The sequence below is a fragment of the Nerophis lumbriciformis genome, linkage group LG09, assembly GCF_033978685.3.
Source record: "Nerophis lumbriciformis linkage group LG09, RoL_Nlum_v2.1, whole genome shotgun sequence".
NCBI classification, from domain to species: domain Eukaryota; kingdom Metazoa; phylum Chordata; class Actinopteri; order Syngnathiformes; family Syngnathidae; genus Nerophis; species Nerophis lumbriciformis.
In genome coordinates, this window is record NC_084556.2 from 51,231,015 (window position 1) to 51,245,534 (window position 14,520).

The 14,520-nt window shown below is 41.4% G+C and overlaps 1 protein-coding gene across 1 annotated transcript in view; it reads left to right on the top strand.

Annotated features, from left to right (window-relative positions):
- Positions 1 to 14,520, top strand: part of LOC133607878 (uncharacterized) — a 73,220-nt gene that overhangs the window by 36,381 nt on the left and 22,319 nt on the right. Inside the window, exons 13-18 of the mRNA XM_061962911.2 lie at positions 3,074 to 3,277; positions 3,357 to 3,635; positions 6,754 to 6,856; positions 6,916 to 7,064; positions 9,469 to 9,517; positions 9,612 to 9,933. Coding sequence (XP_061818895.1) covers positions 3,074 to 3,277; positions 3,357 to 3,635; positions 6,754 to 6,856; positions 6,916 to 7,064; positions 9,469 to 9,517; positions 9,612 to 9,933 — 1,106 coding nt within the window. The remainder of the gene's footprint in view (positions 1 to 3,073; positions 3,278 to 3,356; positions 3,636 to 6,753; positions 6,857 to 6,915; positions 7,065 to 9,468; positions 9,518 to 9,611; positions 9,934 to 14,520) is intronic.

The following is a 14,520-nucleotide window of genomic DNA, read 5'->3' on the forward strand; positions in this document are numbered from 1 at the left end:
CAAAGTTCTCATGTACTAATTTCTTCATTTATTAATGTATTCATGTTCTCATGCCCTCATGGTCTCATTTCTTCCATGTATTAATGTCTTTATGTCCTCATGCCCTCATAGTCTCATGTCCTTGTGTCTTCATTTCTTCATGTATTAATGTCTTCATGTTATCATCCCTCATTGTCTCATGTCTTCATTTCTTCATGTATTATTGTCTTCATGTTCTTATGCCCTCATTGTCTCATGTCTTCATTTCTTCATGTATTATTGTCTTCATGTTCTTATGCCCTCATTGTCTCATGTCTTCATTTCTTCATGTATTATTGTCTTCATGTTCTTATGCCCTCATGGTCTCATGTCTTAAATTCTTCATGTATTAATGTCTTCATGTTCTCACGCCCTCATGGTCTCATGTCTTCATTTCTTCATGTATTAATGTCTTCGTCTTCTCATGCCCTCATGTTCTCATGTCCCCGTGTCTTCATTTCTTCATGTATTTGTCTCCATGTTCTCATGTCCTTGTGTCTTAATTTCTTCATGTATTAATGTCTTCACCTTCTCATGTTCTCATGTCCCTGTGTCTTCGTTTCTTCACGTATTTATGTATTCATCTTCTCATGCCCTCATGTTCTCATGTCCTCATTTATTCATGCAATAATGTCTTCATCTTCTCATGCCCTCATGTTCTCATGTCTTCATTTCCTCATATAATAATGTTTTCATTTTCGCGTGCCCTCAAGTACTAATTTCTTCATGTATTAATGTATTCATGTTCTCACGCCCTCATGGTCTCATGTCTTCATTTCTTCCATGTATTAATGTCGTCATGTTCTCATGCCTTGATAGTCTCATGTCCTTGTGTCTTTATTTGTTCATATATTAATGTCTTCATGTTTTCATCCCTCATTGTCTCATGTCTTCATTTCTTCATGTATAAATGTTTTCATGTTCTCATGCCCTCATTGTCTCATGTCTTAATTTCTTTATGTATTAATGTCTTCACCTTCTCATGTTCTCATGTCCCTGTGTCTTCGTTTATTCACGTATTTATGTATTCATCTTCTCATGCCCTCATGTGCTCATGTCCTCATTTATTCATGCAATAATGTCTTCATCGTCTCATGCCCTCATGTTCTCATGTCTTCATTTCTTCATATAAAAATGTTTTCATTTTCGCGTGCCCTCAAGTACTCATTTCTTCATGTATTAATGTATTCATGTTCTCACGCCCTCATGGTCTCATGTCTTCATTTCTTCCATGTATTAATGTCGTCATGTTCTCATGCCTTGATAGTCTCATGTCCTTGTGTCTTTATTTGTTCATGTATTAATTTCTTCATGTTTTCATCCCTCATTGTCTCATGTCTTCATTTCTTCATGTATAAATGTTTTCATGTTCTCATGCCCTCATTGTCTCATGTCTTAATTTCTTTATGTATTAATGTCTTCACCTTCTCATGTTCTCATGTCCCTGTGTCTTCGTTTCTTCACGTATTTATGTATTCATCTTCTCATGCCCTCATGTTCTCATGTCCTCATTTATTCATGCAATAATGTCTTCATCTTCTCATGCCCTCATGTTCTCATGTCTTCATATAATAATGTTTTCATTTCCGCGTGCCCTCAAGTTCTCATTTCTTCATGTATTAATGTATTCATGTCCTCACGCCCTCATGGTCTCATGTCTTCATTTCTTCCATGTATTAATGTCGTCATGTTCTCATGCCTTGATAGTCTCATGTCCTTGTGTCTTTATTTGTTCATGTATTAATTTCTTCATGTTTTCATCCCTCATTGTCTCATGTCTTCATTTCTTCATGTATAAATGTTTTCATGTTCTCATGCCCTCATTGTCTCATGTCTTAATTTCTTTATGTATTAATGTCTTCACCTTCTCATGTTCTCATGTCCCTGTGTCTTCGTTTCTTCACGTATTTATGTATTCATCTTCTCATGCCCTCATGTTCTCATGTCCTCATTTATTCATGCAATAATGTCTTCATCTTCTCATGCCCTCATGTTCTCATGTCTTCATATAATAATGTTTTCATTTCCGCGTGCCCTCAAGTTCTCATTTCTTCATGTATTAATGTATTCATGTTCTCACGCCCTCATGGTCTCATGTCTTCATTTCTTCCATGTATTAATGTCGTCATGTTCTCATGCCTTGATAGTCTCATGTCCTTGTGTCTTTATTTGTTCATGTATTAATGTCTTCATGTTTTCATCCCTCATTGTCTCATGTCTTCATTTCTTCATGTATAAATGTTTTCATGTTCTCATGCCCTCATTGTCTCATGTCTTAATTTCTTTATGTATTAATGTCTTCACCTTCTCATGTTCTCATGTCCCTGTGTCTTCGTTTCTTCACGTATTTATGTATTCATCTTCTCATGCCCTCATGTTCTCATGTCCTCATTTATTCATGCAATAATGTCTTCATCTTCTCATGCCCTCATGTTCTCATGTCTTCATATAATAATGTTTTCATTTCCGCGTGCCCTCAAGTTATCATTTCTTCATGTATTAATGTATTCATGTTCTCACGCCCTCATGGTCTCATGTCTTCATTTCTTCCATGTATTAATGTCGTCATGTTCTCATGCCTTGATAGTCTCATGTCCTTGTGTCTTTATTTGTTCATGTATTAATGTCTTCATGTTTTCATCCCTCATTGTCTCATGTCTTCATTTCTTCATGTATAAATGTTTTCATGTTCTCATGCCCTCATTGTCTCATGTCTTAATTTCTTCATGTATTAATGTCTTAATTTTCCCATGCCCTCACGGTCTCATGTCTCTCATTTCTTGATGTATTAATGTCTTCATCTTCTCATGCCCTCATAGTCTCATGTTCTCAAGTACTCATGTCCTAATTTTTTCATGTACAATTGTCATCATTTTCTCATGCCCTCATGGTCTCATTTACTCCTGTCTTCATTTCGTCATGTTTTGATATCCTCTTCATGTCCTCATGACCTAATATCCTAAATTCTTCATGTCCATAGATCTTCATGTATTCATGTCTTCATGTTTTCATGTCCTCATGTCTCTTTGCTTGTCTCATCCTTTCTCTTTGACAGGCAAAGTGTTGAGGTCGATGCCTTTGTCGAACAGCCAATCATAGCCAAGGCCCCGCCTCCCACCTTCCAAGGGGACTCCTCCCAGCTGGACCACAAGGCGCCACCAAAGACTGCAGAGGAGGGGGACAACCCGTGGAGGATGGGGGAGGGGACAGCAAAGGGTGCGGGACAACGGAGGAAAGAGGAAGAGGAGGAGTCAGTAGGGTGAGTGTGTGACTTGTGTGTGGAAGTGTAAACACACACACAGGAAAATACTAAAGATTCTAAAGTGTTCTTTTGCCAGTAGAACTGCTGTCCGCCATGGCGACCATGATGAAAGTGGCGTCGGGATGGCCACCATTTCCGAAGAAGAAGAAGAAAGTCCTGACGTCTGCCCTGTGGAGGAGGAGGAGCGTCTCCTATTGGCTAAAATCCACGTGATGACCTTTGACACGTCCCCGGTCACCAGGAAGCGCCTCGTTCCTGCCCCAGGAGAGATCCACCGTGACGTCCTGGAGGCGGAGTCAGACATCCCGGCGAATGGTGGCGAGGAGTCGCCAAAGCGGAGGCGAGAAGAGGACGTGTAAGCCGCCGTCAAGTCGCCGGCCCTTGACGCACAAACACACGTTGCTCCAGTAATGGGTTATTGAGGGGGGTTTGGTGTAGGCCAATGCGCGACCCGCATGGTTTGCCACATGTGGGGCAGATGTAGTCCACGCTTGAGAGGGGGGCCCCTGCAGCGTTGATGTATTCTCCTCTCAGTGGTCTGCTCCTGGGGATGAGCAATGCCGACGTGACTGCAGTCACGCCAGGTGCGGCAATCAGCAGCCAAGACTTCCAGTGCGGAAGGGTGGACAGGAGGGTTTTTATGTGGTCCTTGTAGCGTTTCCGCTGACCCCCAGGAGACCTACAGCCTTCTTGGAGTTGGCCGTAGAGGATCTGTCGGGGGGAGCCCCTGGTCGGGCATGCGGATTACATGCCCCACCCAGCGCAGATGTCTTTGCGCAAGGAACACTTGGATGCTGGGTGTTGGGGTCCGGTCATAGATATCCACATGTGGGACGCTGTCCTCCCAGGTGAGACCCAGAAACCGTTGCAGGCAGCGGATGTGGTATCTCTCCAGGATTCTGACGTGCCTTTGGTAAGGGGTCCAGGCTTCCGAGCCGTATAGCAGTGTGGACAGACAAACTGCTTTGTAAACAGCTGCTTTGGTGGAAACTGTCAGGTTTCTGTTCAGGAAAACACTGGTTTTGAGCCTACCGAAGGCAGCAGACGCTAACCCAACACGGACCTGGATGTAATTATCGATGTTACAGGTGGGGGACAGGACGCTTCCGAGATATGTGGAACGATGGTGAGCTGCTGGCCATCAATGTTGAAGACAGGCACGTCTGACTGGTGGGTAGAGTGTTGCGCGATGATCTGTGTTTTTGAAATGTTGACCTTGAGTCCTAGGGCACTGTACGTGGATGAGACCACGTTAAGTGCACGTTGTAGAGAGTCTGGCGTGTGGGCAAGGAGAGCACAATCGTCAGCATACTGAAGTTCTAGGATCTGTTGTTTTGTAATTTTAGTGAAGGCCTAGAGGCGCCGGATGTTGAAGAGACTGCCGTCCAGCCGGAACTGTATGTGGATGCCATCTGTGGTTCCCAGAGCTTTGTGTGAGAGGAAAGTGACTTCTGAGAGGAAGAGGTTGCATATGACAAGGGCTAGGACACACCCCGACTTTCACATTAAAAGAGGGGGATTGCTGGCCTCCAATGCGGACACAGGCTCGCATTCCATCATGTAGTTGTCTCAGGATGTTGAGGAACTTCGGCGGAATCCCCAGCCTTCCCTGTAAGGCCCAGAGGAGATTCCGGTTTACAGTGTCAAATGCCTTGGGACAGGTCGATGAAGGTGATTTACAGATCCTGGCGGTGTTCCCGGCACTTTTCTTGTACCTGCCTGGCTACAAAGATCATGTCACTAGTGAATCCACACTGTGATTCAGGCAGGATGTTCTCAGAGAAGGTGGCGACTTGTCCAGGGTGTACCCCGCCTTCTGCCCGATTGTAGCTGAGATAGGCTCCAGCGCCCCCCGCGACCCCAAAGGGAATAAGCGGTAGAAAATGGATGGATGGATGTTCTCAGAGATGTGAGTCACTCAGCGAGAGAGCATTACCCGGGCAAGAACTTTCCCAGCAACCGAGAGCAGGGAAATTCTTCTGCTGTTTCCACAGTCGGCTTTGTCGCCTTTCCTCTTAAATGTGGTTATTATAGCAGCATTCTTGCAGTTCCTGGGGGATGGCTTCAGAGGACCAGATGGAGTCAATCAGTTGGTGTAGCTGATGGGTGAGGAGATAGCCACCAAGCTTCAGCACCTCAGCTGGGATACCGTCAGGGCCTGGGCTTTTGTTGTTTTTTAGGCCCTTGATGGCTTTTCGGACTTCAGCAAAGGTAGGCGGGGAGTCCAGGTGGTTGACAGGGGGAGTGGTTGGGAAATTGGTGAAAATGTCCTGGTCAGAGGGATTTTCGGAGTTAAGGAGAGTGTTGAAATGTTCAACCCATCTATTTAGGATCTGGGGTGTGTCCTTAGAGGGTGACTCAATCTGCCAATCTGACTGGGGTTATGTTTTTTCTCTGTGGGATTTGAATCCATGGGAATTGTTGGTGTCAGCATAGAGTTGGATCTCGCTGGCTTTCTTGATCCACCGGTCATTTTCCATGGCTCTGAGGGTACGCTGGACTTCGGCTCTGATGGAGGAGAGTCGAGTCTTTAGTGTGATGGATTGCGGGTTGGCCAGGTAAGCAGCATGGGCTTTGTGTTTTGCCTGGAGAAGTGTATGGATATCCGGTGCACTGTTGTCAAACCAGTCCTGATGTTTACGCCTGGTGTACCCAAGGGATTCCTCTGCTGCCTGATGGATGGCAGTCCTTAGGGAGTTCCAGCAGGTGTTGATGTCAGGGTCCAGGTGGGTATCAGGGATTGCAGACACATTTTCTGCAAGCTGTGCTCTGAGCTGGTCTACAGAGTGCTCTGATTTGAGTGCTTCACAGTTGAGTCTCTTGTTTGGTGGTGGTTTCTTCAGCAGTGAATTGATTTAAGTGGTGGTAGAAGTGCGCAGTCTCTACCCGCACTGTTTTGTTTTGGCCCCATGTGGCGTCCTCCAGTGGCACGAAGAGCTCATGACGACCTTCTGCCGCATGGGGTTGCAGACTGCCAGAGCACCGGTCTGTTGGTGACTGCCTAATGCGGGTCCTCGCCACAGATTTTTCATTAGGGATTTTCTCCCGTAGCCTATAACCAAGAGGTTAGCCAGTAGGCACTGGTCAGTCGGATGGTGGTAGCCTGGATGGAGGCTAAGATATCTATCCCTGGAGGGATCCCATGCTGTTTAGCCTGAGGCCGCAAGGCACACAGTTACCGGGGACAGCCACGAGGAGGCAGAGCAAAGGTCTTGGTGATGGAGAGGCTATGTACTGGCAAGGAAAGACTTACGCATTCTGCTTTTCCATCGCTTGGTTCTTGATCAGCTAGCTACCGGCAGTTCCTGGAAGCGAGAGGAAGCAAGCAGCAGATAGGCATGCAACTATGCAATCCAAGGAAGGCTGCTTTAGACGCATCACATCACCCTGCGGGTCATACCTGCTAGCCCCCTAGCGCACACACACACACACACACACACACACGCACGCGTAACATCTGCGTCTCCTCATAGGTCACGTGACCAATGGGGCGCCCCCCCTGATGGCGTGTCACGTCAGTCTGGTAGCACACCAATCAGAGAGGAGGCTGATGGGAAGGACGACAACGGCGGCGAGGTAAACGGCCACGCCAAGATGGCGTACGCTCCACAAAGCTGACCTTTGACCTCCCTCAGGACCTGGTGACCCCCAGCCAGTTGCTGCTGAGGTGGTGTCAGGAGGTCACGGCCGACTACGCCGGGGTCAGGGTCACCAACTTCAGCACTTCCTGGAGGAACGGCTTGGCCTTCTGCGCCATCCTGCACCACTTCCACCCCGACCTCATGTACGTGTCTGTCAAGCATGCTAGCAGTTAGCATATGTAAAGTTCCAAGTTTTATGACCGTGGTAAATGGTTGCAAAATTAGCAACAAAAACAAGTTAGCATGCTACCAGTTAGCATATGTAAAGTACCAAGTTTCGTGACGGTGGTAAATGGTTGCAAAATTAGTAAGAACAAGTTAGCAGGGGCGCAGTTAGCATATGTTAAGTTCCAAGTTTTAAGACTGGGGTTGCAAAATTAGCAACAAAAAAGTTAGCATGCTAGCAGTTAGCATATGTAAAGTTCAAATTTTATAACAGTGGTTAGTGGTTGCAAGATTAGCAACAAAAAATAGTTAGCATATGTAAAGTACCATGTTTTGTGACGGTGGTAAATGGTTGCAAAATTAGTAACAAAAAAAAGTTAGCAGGGGTGCAGTTAGCATATGTAAAGTTCCAAGTTTTAAGACTGTGGTTAGTGGTTGCAAAATTACCAACAAAAAAGTTAGCATGCGAGCAGTTAGCATATGTAAAGCTCCAAGTTTTATGGCTGTGGTAAGTGGTTGCAAAATTAGCAACAAAAAATAGTTAGCATATGTAAAGTACCACATTTTATGACTGTGGTATATGGTTGCAAAATTAGCAACCCAAAAAATTAGCATGCTAGCAGTTAGCATATGTAAAGTACCAAGTTTTGTGACGGTGGTAAATGGTTGCAAAATTAGTAACAAAAAAAAGTTAGCAGGGGCGCAGTTAGCATATGTAAGGTTCCAGGTTTAAGACTGTGGTTAGTGGTTGCAAAATTAGCAACAAAAAAGTTAGCATGCTAGTAGTTAGCATATGTAAAGTTCCAAGTTTTATGACTGTGGTAAGTGGTTGCAAAATTAGCAACAACAAAAAAAGTTAGTATATGTAAAGTACCACGTTTTATGACTGTGGTAAATGGTTGCAAAATTAGCAACAAAAACAAGTTAACATGCTACCAGTTAGCATATGTAAAGTACCAAGTTTTGTGATGGTGGTAAATGGTTGCAAAATTAGTAACAAAAAAGGTTAGCAGGGGCGCAGTTAGCATATGTAAAGTTCCAAGTTTTAAGATTGTGGTTAGTGGTTGCAAAATTAGCATCAACAAAAGTTAGCATGCTAGCAGTTAGCATATGTAAAGTTCCAAGTTTTATGACTGTGGTAAATGGTTGCAAAATTAGCAACAAAAACAAGTTAGCAGGGGCGCAGTTAGCATATGTAAAGTACCAAGTTTTGTGACGGTGGTATATGGTTGCAAAATTAGTAACAAAAACAAGTTAGCAGGAGCGCAGTTAGCATATGTAAAGTTCCAAGTTTTAAGACTGCGGTTAGTGGTTGCAAAATTAGCATCAAAAAAAGTTAGCATGCTAGCAGTTAGCATATGTAAAGTTCCAAGTTTTATGACTGTGGTAAATGGTTGCAAAATTAGCAACAAAAAAAAGTTAGCGTGCTACCAGTTAGCATATGTAAAGTACCAAGTTTTGTGACGGTGGTAAATTGTTGCAAAATTAGTAACAAAAAAAAGTTAGCAGGGGCGCAGTTAGCATATGTAAGGTTCCAAGTTTAAGACTGTGGTCAGTGGTTGCAAAATTAGCAACAAAAAAGTTAGCACGCTAGCAGTTAGCATATGTAAAGTTCCAAATTTTATGACTGTGGTAAGTGGTTGCAAAATTAGCAACAAAAAAAAAGTTAGCATATGTTAAGTACCACATTTTATGACTGGTAAATGGTTGCAAAATTAGCAACCAAAAAAATTTGCATGCTAGCAGATAGCATATGTAAAGTTCCAAGTTTTATGACTGTTGTTAGTGGTTGCAAAATTAGCAACAACAAAAAAGTTAGCATATGTAAAGTTCCAAGTTTTATGACTGTGTGGTAAACAGTTGCAAAATTTTGAAAAAAATAGCATGCTTACAGTTAGCATATGTAAAGTACCAAGTTTATGATTCTGTGGTAAACAGTCGATACATTGAGGGGGAAAGTTAGCATGCTAACACTTAGCATATGTAAAGTACCAAGTTTTATGACTTTGTGGTAAACGGTTAACAAATGAGCAAAAAACAGTTAGCAAGCTATCTGTTAGCATATGTAAAGTGCCAAGTTTTATGATTCTAAGGTAAACGGTTTCAAAATTAGGAAAAAATATGTTTAGCATTCTAACAGTTAGCATGTATAAAGTACCAACTTTTATGACTATAGTAAACGGTTGCAAAATTAGAAAATAAAATCATGCTAATAGTTAGCATTTGTGAAGTACCAAGTTGTATGACTCTGTTGTAAACGGCTGCAAAATTAGCATGCTAACAGTTAGCATAAGTAAAGTAGCAAATGTTCTAACTCTGTGGTAAACTTAGCCAAGACAATAGTTAGCGTGCGCCTGTCAATCATCTGTTTTGTCCCCTCAGAGATTTTGAGCGTCTGAAGTCACATGACATCAAAATGAACAACAAGAAGGTGAGCGTCCTGATGATGTCATCAAGTGATGACTACATTCTGGTCAAAGCAAATAAAAGAACGTTCCAGACGTGTCCTCTTCCGCCCCGCCCAGGCCTTTGACGCCTTGGAGTCTTTGGGCATCTCTCGCCTGCTGGAGCCGTCAGACATGGTCTTGCTGTCGGTTCCGGACCGCCTCATCGTGATGACGTACCTCAGCCAGATCCGCTCGCACTTTACCCAGCAGGAGCTCAGCGTGCTGCACATCGAGCGCAACGCCAGCCACTCCAGCTACGGCCCCGCCCTCGCCGGCCCGCCACCCTCTGACGTCCAGGCCGCCGCCTTCTGTGTGGCGCGACTCAACGAGGGGGAAGGACTACAAGAGGGAGGGGCCGCCTTGCTCGTACCGCCCCCCAGATCCAAGAGAACGACCCAAGGTCAAAGTGATCGTCCTTATGTTGACGTGTTGATGACATGTTTATGACATGTTATTGATGTGTTGTTGACATGTAATTGACATGACATGTTATTGACATGTTGTGTTGTTGACATGTTATTGACATGTTGATCACATGTTCTTGACATGTAATTGACATGACATGTTATCGACATGTTGATGTGTTGTTATTGGCATGTAATTGACATGACATGTGATTGACATGTTGATGTGTTGTTGACATGTTATTGACATGCTATTGATGTGCTGTTGACATGTAATTGACATGACATGTTATTGACATGTTGATGTGTTGACATGTTATGGACATGTCATTGACATGTTGAAGTGTTGTTGACATATTATGGACATGTAATTGACATGTTATTGACATGTTGATGTGTTAACATTTTATTGATATGTTGTGTTGTTGACATGTTATGGACATGTTATTGACATGTTGATGTGTTGTTGACATGTTATGGACATGTTATTGACATGATGTGTTGACATTATGTACATGTTATTGACATGATGTGTTGACATGTTATGGACATGTTATTGACATGTTGATGTGGTGACATGTTATGGACATGTTATTGACATGTTGATGTGTTGTTGACATATTATGGACATGTTGATGTGTTGACATGTTATGGACATGTTATTGACATGTTGATGTGTTGTTGACATATGGACATGTTGATGTGTTGACATGTTATGGACATGTTATTGACATGTTGATGTGTTGACATGTTATGGACATGTTATTGACATGTTGATGTGTTGTTGACATATGGACATGTTATTGACATGTTGATGTGTTGACATGTTATGGACATGTTATTGACATGTTGATGTGTTGACATGTTATGGACATGTTATTGACATGTTGATGTGTTGACATAGTATGGACATGTTGTTGACATGTTGATGTGTTGACATGTTATGGACATGTTATTGGCATGTTGATGTGTTGACATGTTATGGACATGTTATTGACATGTTGATGTGTTGACATGTTATGGACATGTTATTGACATGTTGATGTGTTGTTGACATATTATGGACATGTTATTGACATGTTGATGTGTTGACATGTTATGGACATGTTATTGACATGTTGATGTGTTGTTGACATATTATGGACATGTTATTGACATGTTGATGTGTTGACATGTTATGGACATGTTATTGACATGTTGATGTGTTGTTGACATGTTGATGTGTTGACATGTTATGGACATGTTATTGACATGTTGATGTGTTGTTGACATATTATGGACATGTTATTGACATGTTGATGTGTTGACATATTATGGACATGTTATTGACATTTTGATGTGTTGACATGTTATGGACATGTTATTGACATGTTGATGTGTTGTTGACATTATGGACATGTTATTGACATGATGTGTTGACATGTTATGGACATGTTATTGACATGTTGATGTGTTGACATGTTATGGACATGTTATTGACATGTGAATGTGTTGTTGACATATTATGGACATGTTATTGACATGTTGATGTGTTGACATGTTATGGACATGTTATTGACATGTTGATGTGTTGACATGTTATGGACATGTTATTGACATGTTGACATGTTATGGACATGTTATTGACATGTTGATGTGTTGACATGTTATGGACATGTTATTGACATGTTGATGTGTTGACATATTATGGACATGTTATTGACATGTTGATGTGTTGTTGACATGTTATTGACATGTTGACAACATGTTGATGACATGTTATTGACATGTTGACGACATGTTGATGACATGTTGTTGACATGTAATTGACATGACGTGTTATTGACATGTTGATGTGTTGACATGTTATTGACATGTAGACATGTTGTTGACATGATATTGATGTGTTGGTGACAGGCTATTGACATGTTATTGACATGTTGATGTGTTGACATATTATGGACATGTTATTGACATGTTGATGTGTTGACATGTTATGGACATGTTATTGACATGTTGATGTGTTGACATGTTATGGACATGTTATTGACATGTTGATGTGTTGACATGTTATGGACATGTTATTGACATGTTGATGTGTTGACATGTTATGGACATGTTATTGACATGTTGATGTGGTGACATGTTATGGACATGTTATTGACATGTTGATGTGTTGTTGACATATTATGGACATGTTATTGACATGTTGATGTGTTGACATGTTATGGACATGTTATTGACATGTTGATGTGTTGACATGTTATGGACATGTTATTGACATGTTGATGTGTTGTTGACATATTATGGACATGTTATTGACATGTTGATGTGTTGACATGTTATGGACATGTTATTGACATGTTGATGTGTTGACATGTTATTGACATGTTGATGTGTTGTTGACATATTATGGACATGTTATTGACATGTTGATGTGTTGACATGTTATGGACATGTTATTGACATGTTGATGTGTTGTTGACATATTATGGACATGTTATTGACATGTTGATGTGGTGACATGTTATGGACATGTTATTGACATGTTGATGTGGTGACATGTTATGGACATGTTATTGACATGTTGATGTGTTGTTGACATATTATGGACATGTTATTGACATGTTGATGTGTTGACATGTTATGGACATGTTATTGACATGTTGATGTGTTGTTGACATATTATGGACATGTTATTGACATGTTGATGTGTTGACATGTTATGGACATGTTATTGACATGTTGATGTGTTGTTGACATATTATGGACATGTTATTGACATGTTGATGTGTTGACATGTTATGGACATGTTATTGACATGTTGATGTGTTGTTGACATATTATGGACATGTTATTGACATGTTGATGTGTTGTTGACATATTATGGACATGTTATTGACATGTTGATGTGTTGACATGTTATGGACATGTTATTGACATGTTGATGTGTTGTTGACATTATGGACATGTTATTGACATGTTGATGTGTTGACATGTTATGGACATGTTATTGACATGTTGATGTGTTGTTGACATATTATGGACATGTTATTGACATGTTGATGTGTTGACATGTTATGGACATGTTATTGACATGTTGATGTGTTGTTCACATATTATGGACATGTTATTGACATGTTGATGTGTTGACATGTTATGGACATGTTATTGACATGTTGATGTGTTCACATATTATGGACATGTTATTGACATGTTGATGTGTTGTTGACATGTTATTGACATGTTGATGACATGTTCTTGACATTACATGTTATTGACATGTTGATGCGTTGACATGTTATTGACATGTAGACATGTTGTTGACATGATATTGATGTGTTGGTGACAGGCTATTGACATGTTATTGACATGTTGATGTGTCGTTGATATATTATTGACATTTAATTGACATGTTGACGTGTTGTTGACATGTTATTGATGTGTTGACACTTTATTGATGTGTTGTGTTGACATATTGACATGTTGACGTGTTGTTGGCATGACAAAATTTGACATGTTGATGTTTTATTGACATGTTGATGTTTTGTTGACATGTTGATGACATGTTATTGACATGACAACATGTTGACATGTTATTCATATGTTCACATGACATTTGGTGACAATTTCAGTGACATCTACGATGACATCATTGGCGATAACAGTAAGATTAGTGGCGATATCACGACACCCATGATGTTATCAGCGGCAATATCAATGACGTCGGTATGACCTCATCAGTGGCGATATCAGCGATATCCACAACACCATCATCGGCAGTATCTGTGACATTTGGTGACAATTTCAGTGTTGACATGTGGTATTCACACGTTGACGTGTTGTCGACATCATCAGTGGCGATAACGGTGACATCCATGACATCATCACTGGCGATATCAATATGACATTTGGTGACAATTTCAGTGACGATATCGGTGACTTCTACGATGACATCATTGACGATAACAGTAAAATTAGTGGCGATATCACGACACCCATGATGTTATCAGCGGCGATATCAATGACGTCAGTATGACCTCATCAGTGGCGATATCAGTGACATCATTAGTGGCGATATCAGTGATATCCACAACACAATCATCGGCATTATCCGTGTGACATTTGGTGACAATTTCAGTGACGATATCAGTGACGTACGATGACATCACTGGCGATATCAGCAAGATCAGTGGCGATGTCATGACATCCATGATGTTATCAGCGGCGATATCAACGACGTCAGTATGACATAATCGGCGGCAATATTAGTGACATCATGAGTGAGGATACCAGTGATATCCATGACATCATCAGTATCGGTGTGACGCTGTTGGTGAAAATTTTAGTGACATCAGCGTGATGTCAGGGGTGAGGATATCACCGATGTCTGTGATGACGTCATTGGTGACGATATCACTGACATTAGTGTGACATCATCATCGAGGATATCAGTGACATCATCCATGATGTCATCAGGGGGAATATCAGTGTTACATTGCCCTCTGAGTAATATGTTGACATGTGACGTGACAATATACTGTCATGTTGATGTTTTTATTGACATTATGTCAACATCCTAACAACTGTCACGACAAAATGCC